Here is a 27832-nt window from a genome sequence, read left to right on the forward strand (position 1 = left end):
GTTGCGTCACGCGGCGTGGGCGGGGCCGGGGGGTTGTCCGCCCGCGGCACGCACAGCAGCCGCAGCAGCCTCGCGCCCGGTCCCGCGGTCGCAGCTCCAGCCGCAGCGTTCGCGCCGCCGCCGTCGCCTCAGCTGCTCGCTTCGTGGGTCGGTCCCTCCGGCACACGGGCTCCAGCCGCGCCGCAGCCGCCCTCCGAGCCCTTCAGGCCGCCCCGGTCTCCTCACCCGGCCCGACCCAGCCCGCGAAGATGGTGGACCGCGAGCAACTGGTGCAGAAAGCCCGGCTGGCCGAGCAGGCGGAGCGCTACGACGACATGGCCGCGGCCATGAAGAACGTGAGTTTCTCCTCCCCTCCCCCCGCCTCGCCCCAACCCCTTCGCAGACGCGGGTCTTTGCGTGGACGGCCCAGGGACTAGTCGCCAGTCGCGACTGCAGCGTCGGCCGCCCCTCCCCACCCACTCGGGGCGCTGGGGAGGGCCCCGACAGCGATAGGGACCGGGGCTGTGACGCGGACTCTGCTCTAGCGCCGGCGGCGCTGTCTCGGCCCTCCACGGGCTCGGGCTGGGGCGGGATCTTGCAAGGCTGGTTTCGGGAGCGGGATCTCTGGCCCCGTGTCTCCGGGTCCGCTGGGGACCTGAGCGGGGGCCGTGAACATCCTTTGTGCCCCACTTCCCCTCCTCCCAGCCTGGGCGTGGGGGCGGGGGACCGCATGGATGCGGTTCCTCTTTCTCTCCCTGGTGTCTGGGCGGCGCCTTTCCCATTCACTCATCAGGTCTCCTGGTTTTCTAATACGTAGCCCCCCCCCCCGCCCCGGCCCCCGAGTCTTCCCCACTGTCTCTCCTGATGGATCCTTTAGAACCTACCCAGGAAAAATGTAGGCTCTCCTGAAACCCTGGGCTCAGTGGTGCAAAACCGAAACCTCCGTGCTGCTCTCACGTTTTTCTTAACAAAGGCTCCTCTTTCTCTATACCGCAAAGCAAGTCCTCTTGCTTTTAGATAAGGGGGACGTATGTCTCGCTAGCTTTTTCATTGATCGTTCTCAACATGTCCTCTCCATTTTTTCCTAATGTTTTTTGTATTGAAAAGGGTAGGTATTGTCTTTAAAATAAAGGTTATGCATTTAGCTGACTGGTTCAATTTGTGACACATGCTGTTTCTTCTTTAAATATAGGCACACATCTGTTGAAATTCCTGTAAGTTGAAAAAATATTCTCTCTGATCTGATATTGCAAACAAAGCAGTGGTGGGAGGCAGTATCAAGTCATTCTAGAAGATTCTGCATTTGTCATATTGCAGAGAGCCTAGACTGGGTGGAGGCTGGGAGGAGTTATTTTAAAGGAGAAAAAGTCTTTTTTTTTTTTAATAATTTGTTTTAGATATATCTGAGGCTTTTTGTTTTTTTTAAAAAGCTACCGCATTCTCATGCTGACGAAGAGAGAATGCTGATCACCAGTTGTCGCATTTTGTCTGGGATGCAGATTCCTGCCTGTATTGCACCATTTTGTCAGTAACACTACATTTATCTAATGGGCTATCAAGGAGTTTGATATTAGAGGAGGGGGCAAGTATTGAGCATTATTAAATGAAACATGGAGAATTATCTCATGAATGATTTAGGTCTCCCACTATCTTAACATTTAACTTCCTGCCTTATGTAACAAAGGTTTTGAAAATGCATCTCCGGTGTGAAGTGGATTCAGGAGTGTATCTTGCACGTTACATTTTTTTAATGAAGCAGTGTGGGTATCACAGATTAATTCTTGAATAACTTGGCTATTTCATAAAAGATAACAGTGCTGATGCTTTTTTAAGCTAGCTACCTTAACGAAAACAATTTTTATATCATTAAGAAAGACCCCTGGTTCTGAAATTGGGAATATTGCATTAGTAATGTATTGCCACAGATGCTGTCTTAAAACATTTTAAAGCTCAAATGATAACTTGTGCTTTTAATAGATATCAGCATTGGAAATACGTTTAGTTCATGCTGTTTAGACTCTTCTAATTTTTCCATATTTCTAGTTTCACAGGGAAGTGAGTGACCTCGCACCTATATCCATAGCAACCCAGTGATGTCACACACAATGACACAGAGGCTGCAATGCACCTAAGGGCTGGTAGGGAGTATGCAAATGGCATTTGTCCAAGGTAATGCAGAAATTAGCAGATAAGCAGGTGGAATTGAGCACTTCACCTTATTCACCAGATAGGAGTTGGTCCAAAAAATAAGGATTTCATTTACCTTTAGGCATGCAAATCAGTGACCTCTAGACATACCTATTCATTTTCCAATTTATAGTTTACTCACATACATTGTATTTTAAAACATTCGTCTCATTGTTAAAACTGGACAATAATGGAATAAAAATAGCAATTTTAAACAAGAATATACCTTCTGATCATAGTGCTGGGGTGGGCTGTATGCTTGGGTTTATTGCAGATTATTATCTTGGCAGGTTTTAATAAAAAACTTAAGAAATTATGACTTCTTGGGTCATTTTCAGTAATGTTAGTGAGAATTCGTTACAAAACACTTTACGTTGAGATTTGGAAAAGTTCTCTTTTGCCATATTTATACCTCTGCTTCTTGTCAGAGTATGGAGGAAAGAACGACTTGTAAAATAAAGCAGACCTTTTTTCAGACCTGTTTACTGTGGCTGAGGAGGTATACTTACCTCTGACCCTCATTTTCCTCATCTGTAAAATAGGTCAATATCTACTTAAAAAACTTGTGAGGATTAAGTAAGGAATGTAGTAGGTGTTCAGAAATAGTAACTGTTTATAAAACTTTGTTTCTTCCCATGTTTATAAAAGTCCTCTCATCATGGAGAATTTGGAAAGTACAGAAAGATAAAAAGAAAATACTCAGTCCTGTCACTCGAACGCCCATCTAAGGCTGAAGTCATCCTGATGATAAAGGGGATTTTATTTATTTGCATTTAATGAAATTATCCTAGTAATAATACTGTTGGGATGTGTGCAGAGTGGTCGTTGTGTGTGGGTGATCAGGATGGGAATAGCATGCAGTGTTTTGAAGAAAGGGGGAAGTTAGGGTTGTTTTTGTGGGTGTTGTTTTTTTTTTTAAGTTAATTTTTTTCTTAGTAATCTCTACACCCAGTGTGGGGCTTGAACTAACGACCCTGGAGATCAAGAGTCACGCACCCCAGAAATTTAGTTTTTTAAGAGAAACCTGTGGTCTTCCATTTAAGGGAAGAGTGAACACCTAGATGTTTCTTGTTAGACAATTCTGTCTTGTCCTTTGGATTCTCATAGCTTCTCGAGGAGTTAATACTCTTAAGTAGGCTACTGGTACTTGCCTCAGGAGGGAGAAAAGGTTCTGGGCTACTCATCTTGTTGAAGTGACTGGAGGATTGAGGGGTACTGGCTGCAAAAGGCTATCTTAATTATATATAAAAAAGTCTTGGAATCAATATAGTTTAAAAATCTTACTATCTTAAATATTCTCTTTTTCCTACTAGCTCTTCCAGGAGGCTAGATCAATAGCCATTATCACTAATGGAGTAATGACACCTCTGCAGACTTCAGAGGTGGAGTTCTGCCAGCCATTATTCTAAGTCATGTGGTTTCAATTGTTCTCTTCTTTGGGGTGGAAAGAATACAGATAATAGTTGGCTTTTTATGTAGTATTCTTTTCAATAATTGAAGTGACATATTAAGTGCTTTTTTTAATTATTAAAAAAAGCCCTCCTGTGTATCTTTTGAATTACATCAAGATAAAAGGTGTTGCTAAATGTATAGCCTTGTTAGAGAGCTTTGGGTTAATAGCAGACCGTGGGGGCAATTTCATCCCCTGGTACCTGCGGGAAGCCTTATTTATTTATTAAGCCAAATTCTAAATTATTAAAAAATAGAGAAAATGACTTTGTTTTTATCGAGTTAAAAGTCACATAATAGGGGCGCCTGGGTGGCACAACGGTTAAGCTTCTGCCTTCGGCTCAGGGCGTGATCCCGGCGTTACGGGATCGAGCCCCACGTCAGGCTCCTCTGCTATGAGCCTGCTTCTTCCTCTCCCACTCCCCCTGCTTGTGTTCCCTCTCTCGCCGGTTGTCTCTATCTCTGTCAAATAGATAAATAAATAAAATCTTAAAAAAAAAAACTTAAAAAAAAACAAAAAAGTCACATAATAATTAAACTAACCGTTTTCAAGTGTACAATTCAGTAACATTTAGCACATTCACTATGTTGTGCAACCATCATCTCTAGTTGAAAAAACGAGAAAATGATATTTCTAGAAAGGGATGGTGGTTTGGCTGTAGCTGGCTGGATTTCAAAACATTACTGATTCAGGAATGTGTCAATAATGAAGTAACCACAGCAGCTCACAGCCAATGGTAATCAGCATCCTTTTGTCTTTGTTTTCTGACATCTGAACCTTTTCAGCATAAATTGAAAAAAGCAACTTATCTTAGCTAGGCTTATATTCCATTTAGGAAGATACAGAGCTTACAGAGCTTTAAAACCATATGATGTTCCCCCAAATTAATAAGAACAATTTATCTGAAATCAGAACAAACTATTAACTATTTGGAGATTATGGAAATTTTGCCGGGTTCCTACTGTGACTCATTTTCCACCCTAGTGCTGACTTTGTTATAAATGCTTTCCCTGCTGTGTGGCAGCGGTCCCCTAACGAACACTGTACAGCCACTGTACAGCGAGGAGAAGGTGAGCTATTCAAACACAGGATGCTAAACTGATGGGAATTCCTTTTGTATGATGTTATATACATCGTTCGGGGGCTTCTGAGGTTGCCAAGAGCCTCGCACTCCCATTATCACCAGCCTTAACCCTTTTATCTGGCAGGGCATCTGATTATTTCTGTGTTGCTCTCAGATTCCATGGGATGTGGGAAAAAAGCACAGACCATTTTATAGGTTTAATAATCAAAGGGGAGGGGAATCACACATAAACCTCTGTCTTTTGTCATTTTTGCTTAAGTAAACTCTGCACAATATGGGGCTTGAACTCAAGACCCCAGGATCAGGACGCCCTATTGACTGAGTCAGCCAGACGCCCCTCTTTTGTCTTACTTTCTAAGTTCTGTTTCTTAGTGCTTGAGCTGATATATTTTTTATTTTTTTAAAGATTTTATTTATTTGACAGAGACAGCCGGCGAGAGAGGGAACACAAGCTGGGGGAGTGGGAGAGGAAGAAGCAGGCTCCTAGCGGAGGAGCCTGATGTGGGGCTTGATCCTTGAATGCCGGAATCACGCCCTGAGTCGAAGGCAGACGCTTAACAACTACTCCACCCAGGCGCCCCTGAACTGATATTTAAGACTGTAATCATGGGAAGCTCTGCTTGTTTTTGTAGGTTGAAAAGGCTACCAGTATCAGCTGCCTTATGGTCTTTCCTTTCATAATCATTTTCCTGTTGTCTTCCCCAAATTCTGTTTTAGGTGTCAAATATGATTTTAGTTCACTACCACCATATCATCTTAACTTTAAATCAACACTCATAGAGATCCTTGAATTTTGATTTTACTCGTTTATTAATTTGAGTAAAAAAACAGTTCCATGAAAAGTGATCAATGGAAGTGGCCAAAAGAGACCTTTAATTTTAAGATAAATAGTTAAAGAATTGGTTTGGTCCCATGATTTTGCCACAACAATAAAAAATAAATCTTAAAGGACTTTGCATGGGTCTTTTTTCCCCCTTCCTTTCTGAAGAACTAGTGATGTCTAAGCCAAATTATCTTCAGCTTTTCTCCTGTAAGGGTGTGTCCCACAGAGGGAGGGTTTTTTGGTTTTGTTTTAGCTTGAGTTGAAACTATTCACGTGCTGCATAGTGTTAGTTGGGTTGTGAGTAGGTAAATGGGAATGAGAGTGTTCTCACGTATGTAGGTTTTTTAATAGTGAGATTTAGAAAGTAAATTTCCAAGTAAACTCATCGGTCTCATCCTCTTAATCTTTGGAGCAAGATTTTATTTTTGGAGAGATCGAAAGCCAAATTGAGAAGGACTCAGGTGTAGGATCAGCTTTCTCTTCTTAATTCTTTTACTAGAACAGCGGTGTCAGAGCTGGGAATAGGACAGTGACAGCAGTGGGCAGCTGCACAAATAATGACAGGAGCTCAAGAGGAATCCCTGAGCCTTCCTCCCCCACAGGCGAGTGTGCAGAGCAGCTGTGGTGGCAGAGGGAAGGGTGAGAGGTAACAAGAGGAAGGCTTTTAAAGATGCAGGTTTGTTTTGAGGACATAGATCATTTAAATTTCTTGAGCTTTCTGAAAGGAATTTATATGACACTTGAGCCTACAATATTTAAATAACCTTGATCCAGGCAACAGAATGGTCTCTGGTGCCAGTACTTCAAGGATGTGGAAAAAAGCTTAAACTTTTTTTTTTTTTTTTTACTGAACTGTTTCAATTCAGTATCACTCAATTCAGTACTGTGCTCTTTTTGTAGCAGTCTGATATGAAAAAGTGGATGAGTAGGCCTCTGCCCTGGTGGCCCGGCGTGGATATAGTAGCCGTTCAGATCACCCCGGCCTCCTGCCAGCACAGTCTTAAACGAGGGCCTGCCTGACCTGGGTAGACTGGAGGATAGATGGTGTTTTCAAGTGGTATTCCACATTTCACGTATGACCTGTATCTAGTCTTTCTAAACTACATCTGTGTAATAGACTTTAGGCACTAAATTTTTTCTGTTAAGTTGAAAATGACTCCGTCCAGAAGGGCAAGGAGAGAACAAGATAGGCTAAGAACAGCAGGACAGAACATCCCGAGGCAAGGAAAATCTAGTGGGAACAAGTGGGTAGTAGAGAAGGAATATTCTTTAAAAAAAATTTATTTTTTAAATTTTTTTAAAGATTTTATTTTTATTTATTCGACAGAGATAGAGACAGCCAGCGAGAGGGAACACAAGCAGGGGGAGTGGGAGAGGAAGAAGCAGGCTCCATAGGGAGGAGCCTGATGTGGGGCTCGATCCCAGATCGCCGAGATCACGCCCTGAGCCGAAGGCAGATGCTTAACCACTGTGCCACCCAGGCGCCCCTAAAGATTTTATTTTTAAGTCATCTCTGCACCCAATGTGGAGCTCGAACTTAAAAGGCCAAGGTCAAGAGTTGTGTGCTCTACTGACTGAGCAGCCAGACACTCCTAATTTTTTGATTTGAGAAGGAATTTTCTAGAATATTTTGGATTTTTGGGGTGCTGTTATTTTCTTTTTTTTTTCTTTTTTTTTTTTTTAAAGATTTTATTTATTTATTTGACAGAGAGAGAGAGACAGCCAGCGAGAGAGGGAACACAAGCAGGGGGAGTGGGAGAAGAAGAAGCAGGCTTCCAGCAGAAGAGCCTGATGTGGGGCTCGATCCCAGAACGCCGGGATCACGCCCTGAGCCGAAGGCAGACACTTAACGACTGAGCCACCCAGGTGCCCCGGGGTGCTGTTATTTTCTAAGGGAGTCTGGTTTTTGGAAGGCGGTCATCGGTGGGACTGATTACTAATGACAAAAATGTCTGGCCTTAAGGATGTTAGGAAATTTGGGGAAAAAATGACAGGTATCACCATAATAATTCCCTCTGCAGGGATATTTCCATTATGTCTTTTTATGTAGGGTTGTTTTTGTACCTTGCCTTCTCCTTGGCATTATTTCAAGGATCTTTTTTCCCCTGTTATTAGTATGTTCAATGGCTGAATAATTCCATGGATGTGTCATAATTTAATTATATATTTAACATACTCTTTCCAAATTTGCAAGTAGTATTGCCATGAATACCTTTGTGGCTAAAGCTTCCAATATAGTTTATATATTAGGACCGAGACCCAAAAGTGGAATTGCTTGAAAGACTAGCTAAGCATAACTTTTAAGGTACTTGAAATCATCAGTAGGTACTGAGTTTTCTTAAAAGTGTGAAAAATATAATTGAATAGGTATTACATACACGTGGTTGAAAATTCAAGGATACCCTGTTGCACTTTAAGTACATGGAGAAAAATAAAAAGTCCAGTGAGGAAAGCTTGACTGTTAGCAGCAAATCTCCCTTTTGTTGCTTTCTTGTGGTTGGAATGATTGCCTTCGAAAAGAAAACACTGGGGCGCCTGGCTGGCTCAATCAGAAGAGTGTGTGACTCTTGATCTCTGGGTTGTGAGTTCAAGCCTCACATTGGGTGTAGAGATTAGTTAAACTTAAAAAAAAATGAAAAAAAAACACTAATATGGAAACTTTCAAACACTTACAGAGATGAATAGTGGAATATGTCTCCATACAGCCAGCTTCGGCATTTGTCAGCATAGCAGTCAGTCTTGTATCTGTGTACTTTCCTACTGGTCGGCCCCCTTGAGATTTACCATCTTGGAAGATGGCTTCTTACCGATCTAAAATTACCCCTTATTTGCCATAAATGCAGAAGTTACCAGCAAGATCTCTTTATATTCAAATTTGGCAACCTCAAATGTAGTTTCTTGCTTAAAGCATTTAATCTAGATGGCAGATGATTTTCATTTTTTCCTTGATTTTAAGAGAGGTGCTTCTCTTCCATTGAAACACAAATGCTGCCTGCCGTCAGCCTTTCTCATGAGGGGGATGGCAGCCTGGATGGGTCATGAGGGGGCAGAGGATGGCTGATGATAAGAGTTTGATCATTACAGGACTGTGATTCCTCTTTCACTGCCTTAGTTTTTGTTTTTTTTGTCCTTGGAAGGGTAGATCTTTTGTCAGTTCTGGCTTTTATCCCTAATCTGATAGAAGAGCTAAAACTCAGTTGTTTGTTGGGGATGATGTGGGTAAACAACTTTGCTTTTGTTTGGCTTTGTTGATTGCCAAACATTTTTTTTAAAACCACTTTTGCCTTAAGGTCAGTATACTGCTGGGTGTTCGGATGGATGAATGGGTGAATGTTGGGTAGGTAGTAAGCATATATCCTAGCTGCCTGGGCCTAGACAGCCTGGCTTTGAATCCATGCTCACAGATATGGAGCTGACCAATTTAATGATGTTAGCAGTAATTAAGGTGGGTATGTTGCTATTTTATTTATTTTTTGCCATTTGAAGGTCCTGCAGGAAAACTTGAGATTTTTGGAAGGGGATCCATTTATTGAGGAAGGGAAATAATAAGGTAAATTTCAAATAGCTGTAACAACAGTAATAGAGTAACAGGACATCGAAGTCACACTGGACTTCAAGGGATATTTGGTACAGAAGTGATGCTGGAGTAGGGTCTTGGGGGGCCTAGAAGGGAAGGGGGGGGAGAGCATGGAGGAAGGAATGTTGTGTCAGAGGGACTATCCTTTGAAGTTCCAGAGTGTCCAGGAGCAGAATATGCTGCAGTGGTGTGCATTTGAGGGACTGTTAGCAAGAGTCCACAGTGGTGAGTAGGGGCTGGTTCACAAAGGGCCTCGTGAAGTCTGAGTTCTCCCTTAAGCTATGGAGAGTCCTGGAAGGATTGTAGGCAGAAGAGGATCATAATCCGATTTTTGGTCTGAAAAGATTTGGAAAACGACAGTGAGGCAGAGGGAGGGAGACAGATTAGAGTGTCACAGGGGTCGAGTCTGAAGAGATGAGAACCTGGACAAGGACAGTGAGGGCAGGTCTGAGGGAATTTGATAGCTGGAGACAGAAGAAAGAGGAGGGAGGAAAAATGATGAATGAGATTAATTCCACTGTGGTCGAGCCGAGTTTGGGGAGCCATGTAAGTGGAGGTAGCTGCAGGTTAACGCATGCAGAGCACGTAGAACAGCGCAACAGCGCCTTGCACAGGGCAAGTGCTGTGTTACATGTTCGTTCATTGGATAAACAGATATTTTAGTAGGACCAATTAATGACCGGGCTCTGGTGAGAGAGCTGGGGAATACATGGCCCACCTCATGGCCTTCATGGAATGGGCATTCTAGTGGGGGGTCACTGTCTGTCCATGGTGGTTAAAACCATATTAAGGTCACCTGGGGAAAGTGGAGAGTTGGAGTCAGAATAAGGAAGCCGAGCCTATGAGTTGGTAGTGATAAAGGCAGGAAACCAGGAGAAAATGCTAACGAAGGGAAGAGCAGGTCAGGAAAGGGGGAGTGGTCGGCAGAGATTTAAGTTGAAGACATAAGGGAACTTTGGCTGGGGACTGGAAATGGGGAGGACAGTCGATGGCTTTTTCACGTGGGTGCAGGGGTGGTAGGGTGAGGGGTGAAGGAAAGGTGAGGAAGTGCTGAGAAGTGTAGACTTACTTGCAGGAGCTTGATTTTGCAGGAAATAAGAAATGAGATTAAAAGGCATCACTCACTCATTTTCATCCTGAACTTGGGTGATGTGTTAATGGGAAAGAGCAAGAGAGGAGGAGGGAAGGTCCAGGGGAGAGAATGACTGCTGGGCATATAGTGAGGTGGAGGAAACAGTGGGATGGCGCACAGGGAGGAGGCAACGATGGTGCCACTTGTTTGATGGGAAAAGGCTCAGCTTCCCTCATGGTCACTCTCCTCTGTGAAGAGGCTATAGGAAGCAGGGATGGAGAGACAGTTAAATACAGAGGGCCCCGCTGATGTTAGAAAAACCTTAATGTGCAGGGACTAGTCTTAGGTTGGTGTCTGTCTCCCTCCCTGTCTCCTCTCACCTCAATAGGAAAATTTATATTCATACAAAAATAATTGAATTGATGGATCTTAAAAGAAAGGATAAAGTCTAAACGGAAGAGGGAAAGGATGGGGTTCAGGAGCACGAGCTAGTAGACGGGAGTGAGGACTGGTATTATTGGTTGGAGGTTGTAAGAGTTTGATTTTAAAGGTGAGTGATTTTGAACAAGGAGGTCTGGGGTGTAGCTTGGAGGTTAAGTTGTCAAATTTGGTGAGATAACCGAATTATTGTTTATAATTAATTTGGGGGAATAGCCTTGGATAATGGAAGTGGAACCAGAAATCCGGACACAGATTTGGACATAGGTGAACAACCCCAATGAAAGTGAACAGGACTTTGACTCTAGGGGAAGTTATAGAAGCAAAGAAAAGGCCTAAAAGGAAATTATTATGAAGGGGAATCTGTATGGGTTTGTATAAGAAGCAGTTTAATTTTTTTTTAAAGATTTTATTGGAGAGCGAGAGAGTGAGAGAGAACGAAAGAGTAAGTACAAGCAGGGGGAAGAGAGAAGCAGGTGAGCAGGGAGGCCGGCATGGGGCTTGATCCCAGGACCTGGGGATCATGATCCGAGCTGAAGGCAGATCTTTAACCAACTGAGCCACCCAGGCGTCCTGAGAAGCTGTTTAATTTTTAACTAATTTTGATTTAATTGCTTTTTAGAATAGAGTTATGTGACTACTAGCCATGGGAGTGCTAGAATTAGTATATCTGAATTTTTTCAAGACATTTGATCAGGTGTTTTCCTGGTATGGGGGGTTAAACGGCAAGCAGCAAAGTTTTGACAAGTGTCCTAATTGTTAGAAAGTGGGATCACACTGGAGCTGTGGGTGGAATCTAGTTAAGTAGCCTTATTTTTGCTTAAAGTCTTGTACTTTGGCCCCAAATTCAGCTTTTCATGATTACATTGGTTCAGATGGCACTTAACAGTAGTACTTGGGGGAAAGAGACATAGGGCGTTAATTGAGATCAGAATGAATTGAGGCTGATTGATTTCAGAAGTTAAGCAGAATTTAACATTGCAGGATAATAGTTTTAAAAGGAGCATAGGGGGCGCCTGGGTAGCGCAGTGGTTAAGCGTCTGCCTTCGGCTCAGGGCATGATCCCGGCGTTCCGGGATTGAGTCCCACGTCGGGCTCCTCCGCTGGGAGCCTGCTTCTTCCTCCCTCTCCCCTGCTGTGTTCCCTCTCTCGCTGGCTGTCTCTCTGTCAAATAAATAAATAAAATTTTTTTAAAAAAAGTAAAAGGAGCATAGAAGTTAAGTTAGTTTTTGTTTTTGTTTATGTCAGATTACTCAGAACAAAGATTTCTTACTTCTCACAGTTCTTTTAGTTGGCCAAGTAGTTCTGGTTTAGGCCAGCCTCAGTGTGGCTTGTTGAAACTATAGCGGCCATGGGAGTTCCCAGCAGCAGGCCCTTCCTGATTCCCCAGCACTTTTCAGGCCTCTGCTTGCCTCATACTTGCTACTGTTCCACTGGCTAAAGGAAGTCACATGACCGAGTGCAGATTAGAGGGGTGGAGAGCTGGATTCCATTTCTTCATGGGAGGAGCTATAAAATCATATTGCAAAGGAAGGCGATCTATACAGCGTTGGGAGGAATTATTAGTGCCACTTATGCAGTCTGGGCTTGGTACATCATGAGTAGCTTCATGTCACCTACATTCAGAAATGACTGTTTGGTACCGTGGTGATTCATTGGTCAGTGCAGTGTGGCACCTGCCCTGAAGGACTTCAGTCTTTGTGGGAAAAGGAGAGGTATACATTTAACAGTACAAGGCATGAGAGGTAAGTATAAAAAATGCAAGGTAAAAGTTACTAATACACAGAGCAGTGATTACAGCTGCCTGAGAATTTTTCAGAAGGCTTCAGGAAGGAAGTGTATTAGTATTTGAGGACTTGAAGGATATACAGAGAATTTTTCTTTATAGGTCCTGGAAGTGTGTTTAGGTGGTTGGAAAAGTATGAGAGCCCAGAAGTGTGCAGTATGAGGAAGAGTGTGAGTATCTTGACCTGAGTATTGATAACTTGGCGCAGGGTTTTTCTACCTTGGTACCATTGATGTTTGGGCTGTTTTCTTCCCTGTTGCAGGAGGGCTGTCCTGTGCACTGTGGGGTTCAGGAGCATTCCTGGCCTCTGCTCAATAGATGATCTCTGCAGAGATGTTTTTAAGAAACTGCTGCAGGGCACCTTAGTTCATACAGCACTTGTATACACACCAGCTTGTTTAATATTTTGCTGGGAGAGTTCCCCCTTCCCCACCAAAACAGATCTATGATAAAAGCAGCAATTATAAATATTAGCTCATTTGTTTGTTTGCGTTCAGAAGGTAGCCCGGCTGAACTTTGAAGTCTTGTATTCTCAGTAACAGGCTAAAGAATAGTGACAGAGGAGCCTGTTTGCGGGAAGAGAGTCCGGATGGTGAGGGGAGTTGTATTCAGATCATAGAAGCAGTAAGTAGACAAGACCAAGACTTAGGAGGGCTGTCTTCACTTGTTTTGAGGAATTGATTGTGGCCCTGAGAGAGGAAATTCTTAAGGCTAGCACATGGCAGTTGTAGGGAGATAAACTTGGTTTTACCATGAAGTTAATTTCTGAAGGTGGATTCAGGCTGAGTTCTCATAGAAGGTGTGCAGGTGGAGGGTGGAAGACATTCACTAAGGGCCTGTAAGAGGGGAAGGAGCTCTGGTTTGGTATTTGTGTGGATTGTCTGTACTTTGGGAAGTTACGTACGTAATCTCAGTGTGTTTTTCTCCTTGTTGTCCCGTGTGCCGCCCCCCCCCACCATAGTGGCAGGATTAAATGCTTTATAATGAAAAATACCTGTGGTAGGGAACGTCAGTTTGTTCACCCTTTTCAAGTTTAAGTATCCCTGAGCAATACACCTACACAATACTCTAGTTCTCATATTGGGGCGGGGGGGAATACTAACATACGTCAGACTACATAGGAGTTTATTTGAAATCACAAGAGGAGAATTAATTATTAGAGGTTTGTGCTCTGTGACAGTGACTTTTCTTTGTATAAGCCCACGCATTATGAAGGGTGAAGTATTTGGAATTCGGAACTCCTGGAACACACGAGTTAATGTTTAATTGCTGGTGTGCGTCAAAGTGCTGTGTAGACTATGGTATAGTGAGCAGTTTTCTTTTTACAGCTTTATTGAGATACAATCCACATACCGTACGGTTCACCCATGAAAAGTGTACAGTTCAGTGGTTTTTAGCATTTCAGGGTTGCATTAGCTGACACCAGTGTGAATCCTAGAATAAATATTGTCATTCCCCAAATAGAAACCCTATACCCATGGGGAGTCACTTCCTACTCCCCTGCCCTCAAAACCTGCCAGCCCTAAGCAACCACCAGTCTGTTTGTGTTTCTGTAGATATTCGGGACATTTCCTGTCATTTCTGACAGGCATCTTTCATTTGGCATAGCGTCTTTGCCACCATCCATTCTGGAGCCTGTGTCCCTAGTCCATTCCTTTTTATGCTTGAGTAATACTCCATTGTTTGGATCATACTGCATTTAATTTAGTCTGTTCACCAGTTGACATTTAGATTGTTTTTGCTTTTGGCTGTTTTGACTAATGCTGCTAAGAACATCTGTGACAAGTTTTTGTGTGGACGTTGTGTTTTCATTTCTCTTGTATATACTCACCTAAGGGTGGATTGCTTTTTTTTCTTTTCTTTTTTTAAGATTTTTATTTATTTGGGAGAAAGAGAGAACAGTGGGAAGGAGAGGCAGAGGGAGAGGGAGAAGCAGGTTCCCCAGTGAGCAGGGAGCCCCATGCTGGGCTCCATCCCAGGACCCTAAGATCATGACCTGAGCTGAAGGCAGGCACTGAACCGACTGAGCCACCCAGGTGCCCCTGTGCTGCCTTCTTAACTTGGAGAAATAGTTAAGTATGGATTCCACACAGGATTGAATCTTCAAGGTGTAGGGCTGCGTAGGGGGGATATTTATTTTAATTAATTTATTTTTAAAGATTTTATTTATGTATTTGGAGAAAAAGCGCATGTGCACACGTGTGTAAGCCGGGGGAGGGGCAGAGGGAGAGGGAGAAAGAATCTCAAGCAGACACCATGCTGAGCATGGAGCCTAACCTGGGGCTTGATCCCATAACCCTAAGATCATGACCTGAGCCAAAGTGAAGAGTTGGATGTTTGACTGAGCCACCCAGGCAGCCCACGGGGATATTTTTTAAAAAGCTTCCTCTCCTTGGTTAAGAACTAGTCCTATAATGGAAGGCATAGAGGATTTTGAGCCATTAGATCTGGGTTCTATTCCTAGACTCTGAGCCTTAATTTTCTTTTTTTCTTTCTTTCTTTCTTTTCTTTCTTTTCTTTTCTTTCTTTTCTTTCTTTTCTTTCTTTTCTTTCTTTTTCTTTCTTTCTTTCTTTCTTTCTTTCTTTCTTTCTTTCTTTTCTTTCTTTCTTTCTTCCTTTCTTCCTTTCTTCCTTTCTTCCTTTCCTTTCCTTTCCTTTCCTTTCCTTTCCTTTCCTTTCCTTTCTTTTTTTTAAGATTTTATTTATTTATTTGACAGCGAGAGAGGAAACAAGCAGGAGGAGTGGGAGAGGAAGAAGCAGGCTCCCAGTGGAGCAGGGAGCAAAAATCAGGGCTCAATCCCAGGACCCTGGGATCATGTCCTGAGCTGAAGGCAGACGCCCAGCGACTGAGCCACCCAGGCGCCCCTGAGCCTTAATTTTCTTAACTTTAAAATGGAAGTAACAATTCTAAATCATAAAGGGTTATGGAGGGCTAAAAGAGGAATTACAGTTTGGTGAAGGATCCATTTCTGATATGACAAAAGTGACTTAGAAAAATATGGAATAGATGGATTCTTTCTTAGCATGAAAGAGAAATCTTTTATTCTTTATTTTTTAAAAGATTTTATTTATTTATTTATTTGAGAGAGAGCACAGGCGAGGGGCGGGGGGGGGGGGGCGGGGAGAAGCAGTCTTTCCGCTGAGCAGGGAGCCAAAATCAGGGCTCAGTCCCAGCATCCTGGGACCGTGACCCGAGCCCAAGACAGACACTCAACTGACTGAGCCATCCAGGTGCCCCTAGAGAAATCTTTTAAACCAAGAGTCGGTATTTAAGAACGAAATGCTGAAAGTATTCCACTAAATTCAAAACAAAATAAAGGTGTTCCTGATGAGCATTAGTGACTGTCCGTGTGTGTGCAGTAAGATGGGATTACAAGTATAGGGACTATAACTACAGGAAAGAAAGTAATGCTTGGGAACCATAAGAGTATGTATGTAGGGAATCAACTGGGAAAATATATGAATTAGTAATTGGTTTAATAAGACAGGGCTGAAATCTTTAGTATATATTCTGTACACTGGCCCTGATCCGTATGAAGATACAGTGAAAGATTTTTATACAATTAAAATAAGTGAAAAAGAGACATTCTTGGGGTGGGGTAGTGAGCACAAAGTAACAGATGTGGGTTTGAGTTAATTATTTACATCAGTAAACTTGTTTATATAAAATTACTGCCTTTGGGCTTTTTTTTTTTTTTTGAAAACTTGGTTCTCAGAATTGGTTTTAAATTTTAATTGTAGATACAATTATCAGGGTGAATTATGGAGTGGGCTTGTTTGAATTGATACTGTAACAGGTCAAAATTCAGTCGTTTCAATCTTGACTGCTTCCCCGCTACTCTGTTTTCAGACTTTTCTAGAAATAACACTGAGAAGACACAGATACTTTCTGAATGGCTAAGTATTCCACAGTGTGGATGTGTCCTAATCTTAATTAGTTTCTTTTTTTTTTAAATAAAAGACTGTATGTATTTATTTATTTGACAGAGAGAGAGCACAAGCAGAGGGAGCAGGAGAAGGAGAAGCAGGCTCCGACTGAGCAGGGAGCCTGCCGTGGGGGTTGCTCCCAGGACCCTGGGATCATGGCCTGAGCCAAAGGCAGACACTTAACTGACTGAGCCACCCAGGCCCCCCCAACATGTTTCTTATTGAAAACTATTTAGGTGATTCCAGACTTGAGCTGTTCGCAGTAATGCAGTGAATCAGTTTCTAGAAAGGGAATCGTAGAGGGGCGCTGGGCTGGCTCAGTCCGAGCTGCGTGTGACTCTTGGTCTTAGTGTGACTCTTGATCTTAGGGTTGTGAGTTCAAGTCCCATGTTGGGTTTAGGGCTTACTTTTAAAAACGGGGGGAGGGGTGGACATTGCAGAGTCAAAAGGTTGTTGAATATTTGTAATTTTGTTAGTCCTTTCCAGGTTGCCCTTCACAAAGCTTGTACCAGTTTACAGTTTCCCACCGTGGGTGAGAGCGCTGTTGACACACACCATCACCTTCACAGCGAGTCATAGACTTTAGGTATTGCCAGTCAGATTGGAGAAGAACGAACATTCATAGTGGATGAGATTGGGTGCTCTACCTGTGTTTCCCTTTTCTTTCAACTGTCCATTCCTTTTATTCCTTTTTCTATTACCGGTTGGTCCGAAATTCTTTTTAGGAGGCCTGTGTATTAGAGAAGTTAGCCCTTTATCTGTGATGTGTTGGTCATGTTCCTATCGTGAGAGACTCAGGATGGGAGAAAGAACACAGGCTTTGAAGCCAGAGGGCCCACGTTTGTGTCCCATCTCTGCAGTGTGTCCGTGGTGTGATTTGGGGGGAAAAGTCCTTTCATTTGTCTGCATCACACTTGTAAGTAAGTGTGATGTCCACCTCGTAGAGAAGTTGTGAAACAAACACAGGACTTTGTGCGTGTTCGAAAAGCCCCGGTACTTGACCAGCTCCTCTGTCACCTGTGAGACCTTGAATTTGGCCCTGATGAATATGAAGTTACAGTACTCCTGGGATGCTCCTCTTCCTGAAATGTTTCCCTTCCACAGTTTTTATCCAGGGTGATTGCTGCTGGATTTTTTGTTTGTTTTTTAATATTTTACGTATTTATTTGAGAGGAAGAGAGCAAGCGCAAGAGAGAGCAGAGAGCACAAGCAGGGAAGTGGGGAGAGGGACAGAAGCAGACTTCCCGCTGAGTGGGAAGCCTCGTGTGGGGCTCCATCCCAGGACCCTGGGATCATGTAGGACCCTGGCATCATGACCTGAGTTGAAGGCAGACACCTAACCGACTGAGCAACCCAAGTGCCCCTGCTGCTGGGCTTTTTAAAAACTCAGCTAATGTTCTTTTTTTTTTTTAAGATTTTATTTATTTATTTGAGAGAGAGATAGCCAGAGAGAGACTCTCCACTGAGCTGGGAGCCCAACGCCGGGCTTGATCCCAGGACTCCAGGATCATGACCTGAGCTGAAAGCAGATGCTTAATCGATTGAGCCACCAGTTGCCCCTAATGTTGTCATTTTCTCATTAAAATTTCCTCTAAACTTTCCAGAGTGCTACCCTAAGAATAAAGTGAATAAGTTTGTGCTTCCTCCTAAGGGAGCAGCACCTTGAGGATGTCTCACTAAGTTTTCTGTCTTCAGAGAGAGGTGGTATACGACGCATGCTAGACGCTCAACAAATGGCTGGTGAATTATCTGATGAGTGCTTCTCAGTATATTTTCCTTGTCATCAGACCTTACGGGACATGTTATATCAAGTTTTCTAGAATGAATGTATGGGCGGGGTCCTCAAGACTACCCCCAGGGTTGATGATGTGCTAGGACTCAGCATATAGTACTCAGGGCTGTGATTACAGTGAAGGGGTACAGAGCTAAATCAACAAAGGAAAAAGGTGCTTGGGCAAAGATGGGAGGAAACCAGGTGCAGGCTTTCAAGAATCCTCTCTTGGGGGCTCCCACGTAGGCTTTGTGTGTGAAATGGTGTCTGCCAGGGAGTTTCGTAAGAGATTTGGTGCCTCAGGGTTTTATTGAGGCTGGTCACATTGGTACTTTCTGCCTGGCACATACCAAAATTTAAGACTCCTAGAAGGAAAACAGGTGTTTACTGTAAACCACATTGTTTGCTCAAACAGTTTAGGGGCAGGGAGCCATTCTTATCTGGGAATGGTGGGAACCCTTCCAAAATTCAAGTTTCCAGAGGCCAGCCAAGGGTCAACTTTGCAAGCAGACTTTTCTAAAGTTAGCATTCTCAAGCCTGTTGTATTAACTCTTCTGCACAGACCATAATTCAAGTTTAAGCCATTTTACTCAGATAGGCAAGACATAGCTTCAGATTATTTTGTAAAATTTTTGTAGTTGTTTCATAGACCGGTCATCTCTAGAATACGTAATTTATATATTCAAGCACAACGTCACATTTATTTCCAGTGGTCTATTCCTCTGCCTGTACAGTATATAGAGCCTGTGTCCATTACGTGGGCGCTGATGCCCATCCTGCACCTTGTCATCTTACTTCTTCTGTTTTTGGTATAGGGTGTTCATATGTAGCAATCACTGCATTTGTCTTTTTCATGTCCTCCTGGCACTTCTGCATGATTAGCACTCCAAACCTAGGGGCACAAAAAAAATGCAAGATGGGGCCAGATGTTCTACCTGGTGTCCACTAGCCCCCCTTTTTTCATCTTTTCTTTAAGAGACTATTTTTTTAGAGCAGTTTGAGGTTCACAGTGAAATTGAGTGGAAAGCCAGAGTTCCCGTATACCCCCTGCCCACAGCCACTACCATCCCCATGCACAGCATCCCCCACTATCAGCATCTCAGTGGTTTCTTATAATAGTGGCCTGAGACCTACAGTGACACATCATTATCAGCCAGAGTCCATGGTTTACATTAGGGTTCACTTGTGGTGTACATTCTGTGGATTTTGACAAGTGTGTAATGACACATATGCATCATTAAGAGTATCATATGGAATAGCTTCACCACCCTAAGAATCCTTTCAAAATTGCCTGTTCATCCCTTCTGTCTTATTTTTTGGACGTGAACCCAGTTCTTTGTGGAGACTTTCAGCTTCCTTAAATCGGTGTGTCTTATGTTCACCACTGTAACTCTTATTTCGTAATTTTTTTAAAAAAGATTTTATTTAGTAGCGTGCAGAGAGAAGCGTGTGTGCGCCTGCACAGGTTGGTGGGGGAGGGGGGAAGCTGGGCTGGATCCTAGGACCCCCAGACCATGACCTGAGCCAAAGGCATACGCTTAACCAACTGATCCACCCAGGCACCCATTATTTTGTAATTTCTACACAAGCTTTTGCAAGATAGAAATAGATTTTAAATAAAATAAGCCTGATGCGAGTTTTTTCTTATATGAAGTTGCATTCATTACAATTTAAGGTTCTTGATAGTTAAGTTGAGGAAATTGTAAAAAACTGGGTGCTCTAAGTGTTGGGGTCAGAAAGTCGTCTAAACAGCTTTCCAGGATTCTCCGGGGTTGCTAATCTTCCATTGAAAATCTCTGCATCAACTCTTAGGGGAGAACAGTTGACACTAATTAATAATCTGATTCCTTAGCGACTGGGATTTGGGGAGTTCAGTTCTTCAACTGTCTTTTAACTATCTGAGAATAACAGATTCTTGGGGTCTTTTTACTCATCTGTTTATCTTTAACTCACTAAAAGAAATTTGAACTTGGGCTAGTATCCTAGTCGTTGAGAAGAGAGAAACCTTAATTTTGTTTTTAAGCAGAACATGTGACATGCCAGAGGATACAGACTTTATGCATTTTACAACAGCCGTGACAGTATATTTTGGGGACCGTATTTACAAGTGTTGCATTCTTAGAAACAATTCAGTGACTGTTTGGAAAAATAATTATCTCCCTTCCCAGATGATACATATATCTCATCTTCCCACATTGAATTCTCATTCTGTCTTGGTTAAACCTTTTTTTGGACACTATGAGCATAATTTTTTTCCTTATAAAAAGTTATCTTTTGACTTTACATATGTATTTTTTAAAGATTTTATTTATTCATTTGAGAGAGAGAGAGACAGCACAAGCAGGGCGGGGAGGGAGAATCAGATTCCCCACTGAGCTGGGAGTCTGATACGGGGTTCCATCCCAGGACCTGGGGAGATCATGACCTGAGCCTTCCCGGTGCCCCATCTTTTGACTTAAAACTAGTGGGGTTGGGATCTGTGTTTTCATTCTCACACAAGTCCTTTTGATCTTAAGGATTTTTTGAAATTCTGGTTGAAGGTTTTTAGAGAAACTTTCCTTTGAGCAGACTTCTCAAGAGTTAAAGGTTTTCCCCTCTAACTTAGTTTTTCAGTGGCAGAGAACATCTGGGCATGTTCCAAATGTGGTTGAGTTTACTGTATCTAAAGGTGATAGGCCACTTCATAATCTCCATGTTTTCTGTCTGAGGCAACTATGCGGACTTGACATAAGCACGCAATGCTACCTTTGGGCTCTGTAGCCATACTTCATTTGCAGCAGCAGGAGGAGACCCAGCAGCATGGGGTACTGGTGAGGTCATTTGAGCTTTAAATAGTTGCTGGCTCTGGAAATAAGGACAGCATGATTTAGGGGAAAGGCCAGAACACGATCTCAGTGGCCTTAGGCACTCTGGCTTCTCTTTGCGTTGGAGACAGTGATCAGGTTGCACTGGAGGCAGCCAGCCTTTGGTATTCAGTGAATATAGGCTGGAGCCCTATGGTATGCGTGCCTGAGGCTTACAAAGGCCTCAGCTTGTTCGAAAGCCAGTCTGGGGAGTTTTTTCAGGCTATATGATACTAAAGTTTATGGAAAGGAAGTGACGTAAGGTAGCTAAGGAAATTTCAACTTAGAGAACAGGATGAAATGGCGATGCGATACTTGATACAGGGATATAAGCCAGCAGATGGTTATGTAAGAAATTTAGAGGCTTCTTAGGCTGAGAATTAAAATGGAAAATTATTCAAGGTATTCTCAGAATTAATTGCTCACATCTCTCTGTCATTTTACTGGGTCAAGAGCACTTTATCTTTTATCTGATACACTCTTCAATAATTTTATGAAAGAGGAGGAAATCTAAGCTTAACAAGAAAATCGAGGTCCAGAGAGATGAAATGTTTGCTCCCAAGGTCCCTTAGTAAATGGTGGGACTGCAAAAACCGGTCTTCTGGATTAGCTGAATACACATCAGAAATCAGCAGGAGTGACAGGTGTGGTCTGTGGGTTGAGCAGAGGGTCTCCAAAGCCTAGAATATGTAAAGAATTGGATGTGGGGAGAAAAAAAAGAATTGGATGTGAGACGATATGAGCTGCCTTATTCCGGAGAAGTGGTGTTTCCACAGAGGAATGGGGGTCTGGGGTCATAGAACAGAAAGCACCTCTGTCCTGGTTTCCTTCTGCCCTGAAGTCCAGTATTAAAGAAACCTTGTCTTCCCAGCTCTACCGTCTGTTTCACAAGAAGGCCATGTCTGGTAGAGGTCTTGTCCTTTAGTGTAATGGGAGAATCAAAAATGCATAGTAAAAAGGTAACATAAGAAAAGCTGCTAATGAGTATAAGAAATATTTTGAGTATAGGGCACCTGGGTGGCTCAGTTGGTTAAGCGTCTTCCTTTGGCTCAGGTCATCATGATCGTGGGATTGATCCCCACCCCACATCCAGGCTCCCTGCTCAGCGGGGCCTCTGCTTTTCCCTCTGCCCCTCCTCCCACTTGTCCATGCTTTTGTTCTCTCTCTGCTCTCTCAAATAACTAAATAAAAGCTTTTAAAAAAAGAAATATTTGAGTATATATCATTTGTTAGATACTGTGGGAATTAGTGAGCAAAGCATGATTAATTCTTCCAAAGAATGAATTGCTTGCAGTAAACTAATAAGTATGATTTGGTTTATGTTCTGATTTAATTATCTCCTGAGAGATACCGTTTAATTTACACAACCAGTTGCACTAAGCATAACCCTCCCCACCTCCTGGTTTATGAAAGTGCGATACATACTAAATGTGAACGATTCACATGTAGAAAAAAATCTCTTGGTATCCCACCCCCCCCCAATAGTTTTGGTTTTTCACTTTGAATCATGTCTCCCCATCCGCCCTTCACATCTGTAAGTAATACAAATGTTACGTAGATGATATGGTTGATCCATACAGGGATCAGTGAGGATTCAAGAGAGTGGCCGGTTTTCATGGGGTGGAAGGAGAGATGGGGAAGATTTCATAGAGGACGTGAATATTAACTGTTAAGTTGGTTCTTGACAGTTGTGTAAGTATTCCAGACAGGAAGAGAAGAACAAAGGGCAGAAGTATGAAGTTTTTGTTGAACTTAACATGTTATGACTGGAGCCACGAGTAGGAGAGGGCAAGGCAAGAGAAGTATCTAGTCCTTCTGAAATAGTGGGATTTTTGATGTTGTGGCTTAGCCACTGACTTAGGGTACACCAGTTTAGATACAGTAGCCGGACAAAAATGTGCTCTCCAATTAGGAATAAAAAATACGAGCTCTATCCTCCTTGTAAAAGTTTCTGTTTTCTGTGGTAGTCAGACAGTGGTATATGGCTCTGAAATGACAGGCACGAGGTAACATATATTAAGTGAATGTAGTATTATTGACTCGATTTAATTTTTTTTTGTTATAAGCAGTTGTTTGGTAGTCCTAAAAATAGAGATCATTGGTGTGACATTGCTTTCGTTTCCTCGGGGTGATTAATCGTTAGGATGATGGAGAACGAAATTTAGAAATGCCCATATTGTAAGAAGCATTAATTGCTGTTGGCCACTTCAGCTTAGAAGTACCTTGCTCGTCTTTCCATTCTTTTGTATTGCGGATCGTGTTCAGTCCGCAACAAATGCGTTCTCACAGTTGATAACATGTCTCAGTGTTCAGACTCAGTTCTGTGCCCCTAGTTTTGATTTCCTGAGGTTTGGAATTCATATAGTCTTAACCCAAGAGCAGAAAAGCCACCTCCTTTCTCAGAAGGCAACTTGAATATGACTTCAGAATATTCTCACTGAAAAGCGATGGAACTGAGTAGACAGGACAGGGTTATGAGAAGGAAAGCGTCAGTCTGATTGCCAAAAAAACTGTTGGTATATAACAGCCATCTGGGCCTAAAATCCCCAGGATTGGTATGTACGTAAGGTTACAGGAGAGAACTATTGATCTGTTCCAATTTAGATCACAGCTTGGTTTGTCTTCCAAGAACTCGATAGATCCTCAGTGGAACAGCTGTATGGAAAGCATGTGTCCTCTTCTAGGGAGGAAGCAGGGGTCAGGCACCACCGATCCCGCTGTACTGTTTTCCTTCTTTGTCGTTCGTTCCGCCTCTGTCCCCCTTCCGCACACCTACACAGTCTCATCGCTCTTTCTGTCCATTGCTTTAGTCAGCTGGTGAATCTGTTAGTGTGGTAGTGGCATAAAGATGTGATCAACCCAAGCGACATCATCCGGACCATAACTACTATTCCTTCTCTCCTCCTCATAGGTGACAGAGCTGAATGAGCCACTGTCCAATGAAGAGAGAAACCTCCTGTCTGTGGCCTACAAGAATGTGGTTGGGGCACGCCGTTCCTCCTGGAGGGTCATTAGTAGCATTGAGCAGAAGACATCTGCAGATGGCAATGAGAAGAAGATTGAGATGGTCCGTGCTTACCGTGAAAAAATCGAGAAGGAGCTGGAAGCGGTATGTCAGGATGTGCTGAGCCTGCTGGATAACTACCTGATCAAGAATTGCAGTGAGACCCAGTACGAGAGCAAAGTGTTTTACCTGAAGATGAAAGGGGACTATTATCGCTACCTGGCTGAAGTCGCCACTGGAGAGAAGCGGGCGACTGTCGTGGAGTCCTCTGAGAAGGCCTATAGCGAAGCCCATGAGATCAGCAAGGAGCATATGCAGCCTACTCACCCCATTAGATTAGGCCTGGCTCTTAACTACTCCGTTTTCTACTACGAGATCCAGAATGCCCCGGAGCAAGCCTGCCACTTGGCCAAGACCGCCTTCGATGACGCCATCGCCGAGCTCGACACTCTGAATGAGGACTCCTACAAGGACTCCACTCTCATCATGCAGCTCCTCCGCGACAACCTAACGCTCTGGACAAGCGATCAGCAAGACGACGACGGTGGCGAAGGCAACAATTAAGGCCCCCAGGTGGACTGGCAGCGCCCGCTGATGCTACTACTGCAGTCTTTATTTTTTCCCATGAGCTGGGGGTCGGGTGGGGGAGGGAAAGGGAGGGACAACCTTCCTAGGGAGAAGCCCACGACCTGTCCTGTCTTTGATTGCCTCTTTGACATTTTTGCCAAAATACCACTAGTGGAAAGTCAGGCTAGCTGTGCTGGTATTGGAATAGCAGCCTCACACTGGCGTATGGACTGTTCTGTAGATGAGTGCAGGTGGAGCTGTCTGTCTTTAATCTAACTTATTGCTAGAGAATAGGGTTTTAAGACGAAAAGAAAACTGAAACGGGATGGCCCTCATTCAGTAAGTTCTGTGGTTCCAGTAAGGATTTGTATGTACATACGCTCTTGTCTTACGTTTTGGGTACTTTCTATCTCATCTGTTTTAGCTGTGCGTTTTTTTTCAGGGTGTACTCGACCAGCCATGGACTAGTTTAAATCCCAAACTGACAGACTTGGAACATAAGGTGTATTTATCCTTATGGTTTAGGCCTTGCCAGTTTCCCCGAAGTCTCGGATTAGCTGACAGTATTAACACTAAATTGCAGTTTACAGTATTTCTACATTACAGCCATATGTAACATCAAGCCATTGATTGTGAATTTTTCTTTGCTAGTTATTTTGGCTTTACATCCTTAGTCAGCCTTATCCAGGTTGGTTTTGCTGTTTGCTGTCTCCTAGGCCAAAGGGCTTGCCTGAGGAGAATCACAGCTACTTTAGGTTTTGGTTAATAGGTGCTTGGCAGGTGGCTGTGGGATTTTTGTCCTTCTTTCCTCTTAACTCAAATCCACCACAAAAGTAATCACTTTAATAGAAATGTTAAACACCACAAAAATAGAGAAAATTCAGGTCTGTATGTCATTTATTGTGTTGATATTTTCAGAGAACTCCTGATTTTTAAGCTGCCACAGCTCCTTCCTCAGGGATCACGCTGCCATCACTCTTCACTTGAGTGTTCCCCACTGGACCTTCTGCTAGTGGCTCTCGGGAGGGTGGAGACACTGTTGAGCTGGAGAAGCTGGGCAGTCATCTTGAGGAAGTTTGTGGTACAGTGTGTGGAAATTCAGGTGCTAGAAGCTTACTGGTAGAAAAATCCAAAAGGAAGAGCTCTTCTATTCATAAGCATCCTGTCGATTTTCGGGAGCCTCGTAAGCATGTCCGTTTTTCCTTCCCGAAAACACTCCTTCCCCAAACAGTTGTTGTAGGAAGATGAACTAGAGTCATTATCAGATAATAAATCACTCCTATTTGACCAAGACACTTTCTACATATATATTTTTTTTCTTTTTAATGAAAGCTTCGAAGCAGGAGAGTTCTTTTCTCTCTTGCGTAGTCGACGCATGCTCTGGAATCGAAGGAAACTACATTGCTGTTTCCACAAATCTGTTCTCAGTTAGCCTTAGGTCCTTCATTCTCATTTCGGAAAAATCTGTCTGAAAACATGACCTGTTGAGTGTGTGTTCAGCCTTTTTTACAAGATCAGAAACGGTGTGAACTCCCGAGATCTAGGTAATGACGCCAGACTTGTTTTGTCTGTTCCTTTGGTTTATTTAGTCAAGGAGAGGTATGAGTAATAATTGAGGAAACACTGACAGTTGCTTTTGCTGTTTACCAAAATTGAACTTACAGTTGGGAAATGAATATGTTTGACAGGATCCAGGTGACAGTGAAGAATAGAACGATGATGCCCTGTAGCATGGCACAGTTTACCCAGCGTGACTTTCCTTAGAAGGTTCCCTCCATACGCTAGAGCAAAAGTCCCAATTAACTGAACCCTAGCAGAACTAGAAGAGAGCTCTGTACAGCTTTTGTGCCATCACCGGGGCCTAAAGTCAATGCCATGGATGGGAAATGATTTTGGGGGGGGGGTAGGTGGGGCTTTCCTTAACTTATCTTCATGTCCAGTGAGCAGTGTTGTGTCCTTCCTTGTAGACTTTGGAAATGATTTACTGGAATTACAAAACGTATTTTTTTCTTTTAAATTTCAGCTTTGGCTCTGGCTGCTTTTTAGAATAATGCAAGATACAATTACACCTGAGGGCTAAAAATGAAGAGGGAACGGGAGACTTGATATTTAAGCAGCTTGAATGGTTTCTTTTCTTTTCTTTATTTTTAAAGAAATGCACTTGCCTCTGATACTGTCTCTCCAGTGAAATGATTACTCCTCCATTACTCTATTGATACAATATTGTGCATGCTAGTGTTGTATTTCTATACAGTAGCTTGAAATTTATTAACTTATACTGTAGGTGTTATGTATTCCTATGACAAAAAAAATTAAGTCTTCAAATTTTTTAAAGTTTTTTTAATTTAAATTTTCCTTTTGGGGGTACAGTTTGCTCTACCAAATAGTGATCGTAACAAATTGATCTGTTTTGGATGTTGCTATAGTGACATGCAGTTATATATTTTGTTTTTAAAGGGGGGGGAGCAAAAGAAACACCAGTGTTAGCTTAATCTTAATGTCTGGTGTTTGTCATGGTGAAATTATAACTATTACAGTGTAGGAGAACAACGACTATGTTCTCTGAATGAGCCTTTGTGCTTTTTGTCATGTTATGCAGTGAACTATTTTTAAGGTCTAATCAGTGATTATTTTTCCAACTCCGTGTTTCTCTAAGGAATTATTTCACACACGGACCATTCTTAGCAGTTTTCCTCAGTGATGGAATATCATGAATGTGAGTCATTATGTAGCTGTCGTACATTGAGCAAATAAACTTACAGATCTGATGTCAGTGCTACTTAGTTTTATTTAAATGACTTTAATTTCCCTTTGCTTTCCAAGGGTTGGTTGGACTGGGGGCAAGGGACAATACTGTCTCGGGAAGTGCCCATAGCTGGGAATCAGACCTGGGTTTACAGACCTCTAAAAATCATTGCACCTTTTTGGGCCTCCATTGTTTCTCCTCCCGAATGAGCACGTTCAGGTAGATCTCTAAAGGCCTTTTGGGGGGTAAGATTTGTGAGAAGCACAGACCTGAGTTTGAATTATGGCTCCTTTTGGTCCTTGGGCAAATTCTGAAACTTCTGAGCTTTGGGGTGTAGGTCTAAATGGAAACTGGGTCACGTGCCTGGTTCGGTCTCCCAGTGAAGCACCCAGGATTGTTGGAGATCTCATTAAATCTTAGTTGAGGTGGTTCTTTGCGCTGAAAAATGTTCATAAATAAATTGTCTTATGTCTTTAGTCCCTCTGAAATGGTTGGCAGCCTCAGTTGGTGTGGCCTGAGCTCTCAGTAGTGTGCTGTTACTGGTGGCAGCTGTCAGAACGCGCCCACCACATGAGTCA

At 42.9% G+C, this 27832-nt stretch overlaps 1 protein-coding gene across 1 annotated transcript; it reads left to right on the plus strand.

The window, feature by feature from the left end:
- Positions 1-21: 21 nt before the first annotated feature.
- YWHAG (tyrosine 3-monooxygenase/tryptophan 5-monooxygenase activation protein gamma) lies at positions 22-27276 on the plus strand. The gene is made up of 2 exons (XM_002923464.4): positions 22-335; positions 23849-27276. The coding sequence occupies exons 1-2, from the start codon at positions 249-251 to the stop codon at positions 24503-24505; spliced, it is 744 nt and encodes a 247-aa protein (XP_002923510.1). The 5' UTR covers positions 22-248; the 3' UTR covers positions 24506-27276.
- Positions 27277-27832: the final 556 nt, after the last annotated feature.

The sequence above is a fragment of the Ailuropoda melanoleuca genome, chromosome 10 (genome assembly GCF_002007445.2).
Source record: "Ailuropoda melanoleuca isolate Jingjing chromosome 10, ASM200744v2, whole genome shotgun sequence".
Classification (NCBI taxonomy): Eukaryota; Metazoa; Chordata; class Mammalia; order Carnivora; family Ursidae; genus Ailuropoda; species Ailuropoda melanoleuca.

Coding starts and splice junctions, on each gene's coding strand:
- YWHAG (XM_002923464.4), top strand. CDS start 249: ATGGTGGACCGCGAGCAACTGGTGCAGAAAGCCCGGCTGGCCGAGCAG. Junction 336..23,848: donor TGGCCGCGGCCATGAAGAAC/GTGAGTTTCTCC, acceptor TCCTCCTCATAG/GTGACAGAGCTGAATGAGCC.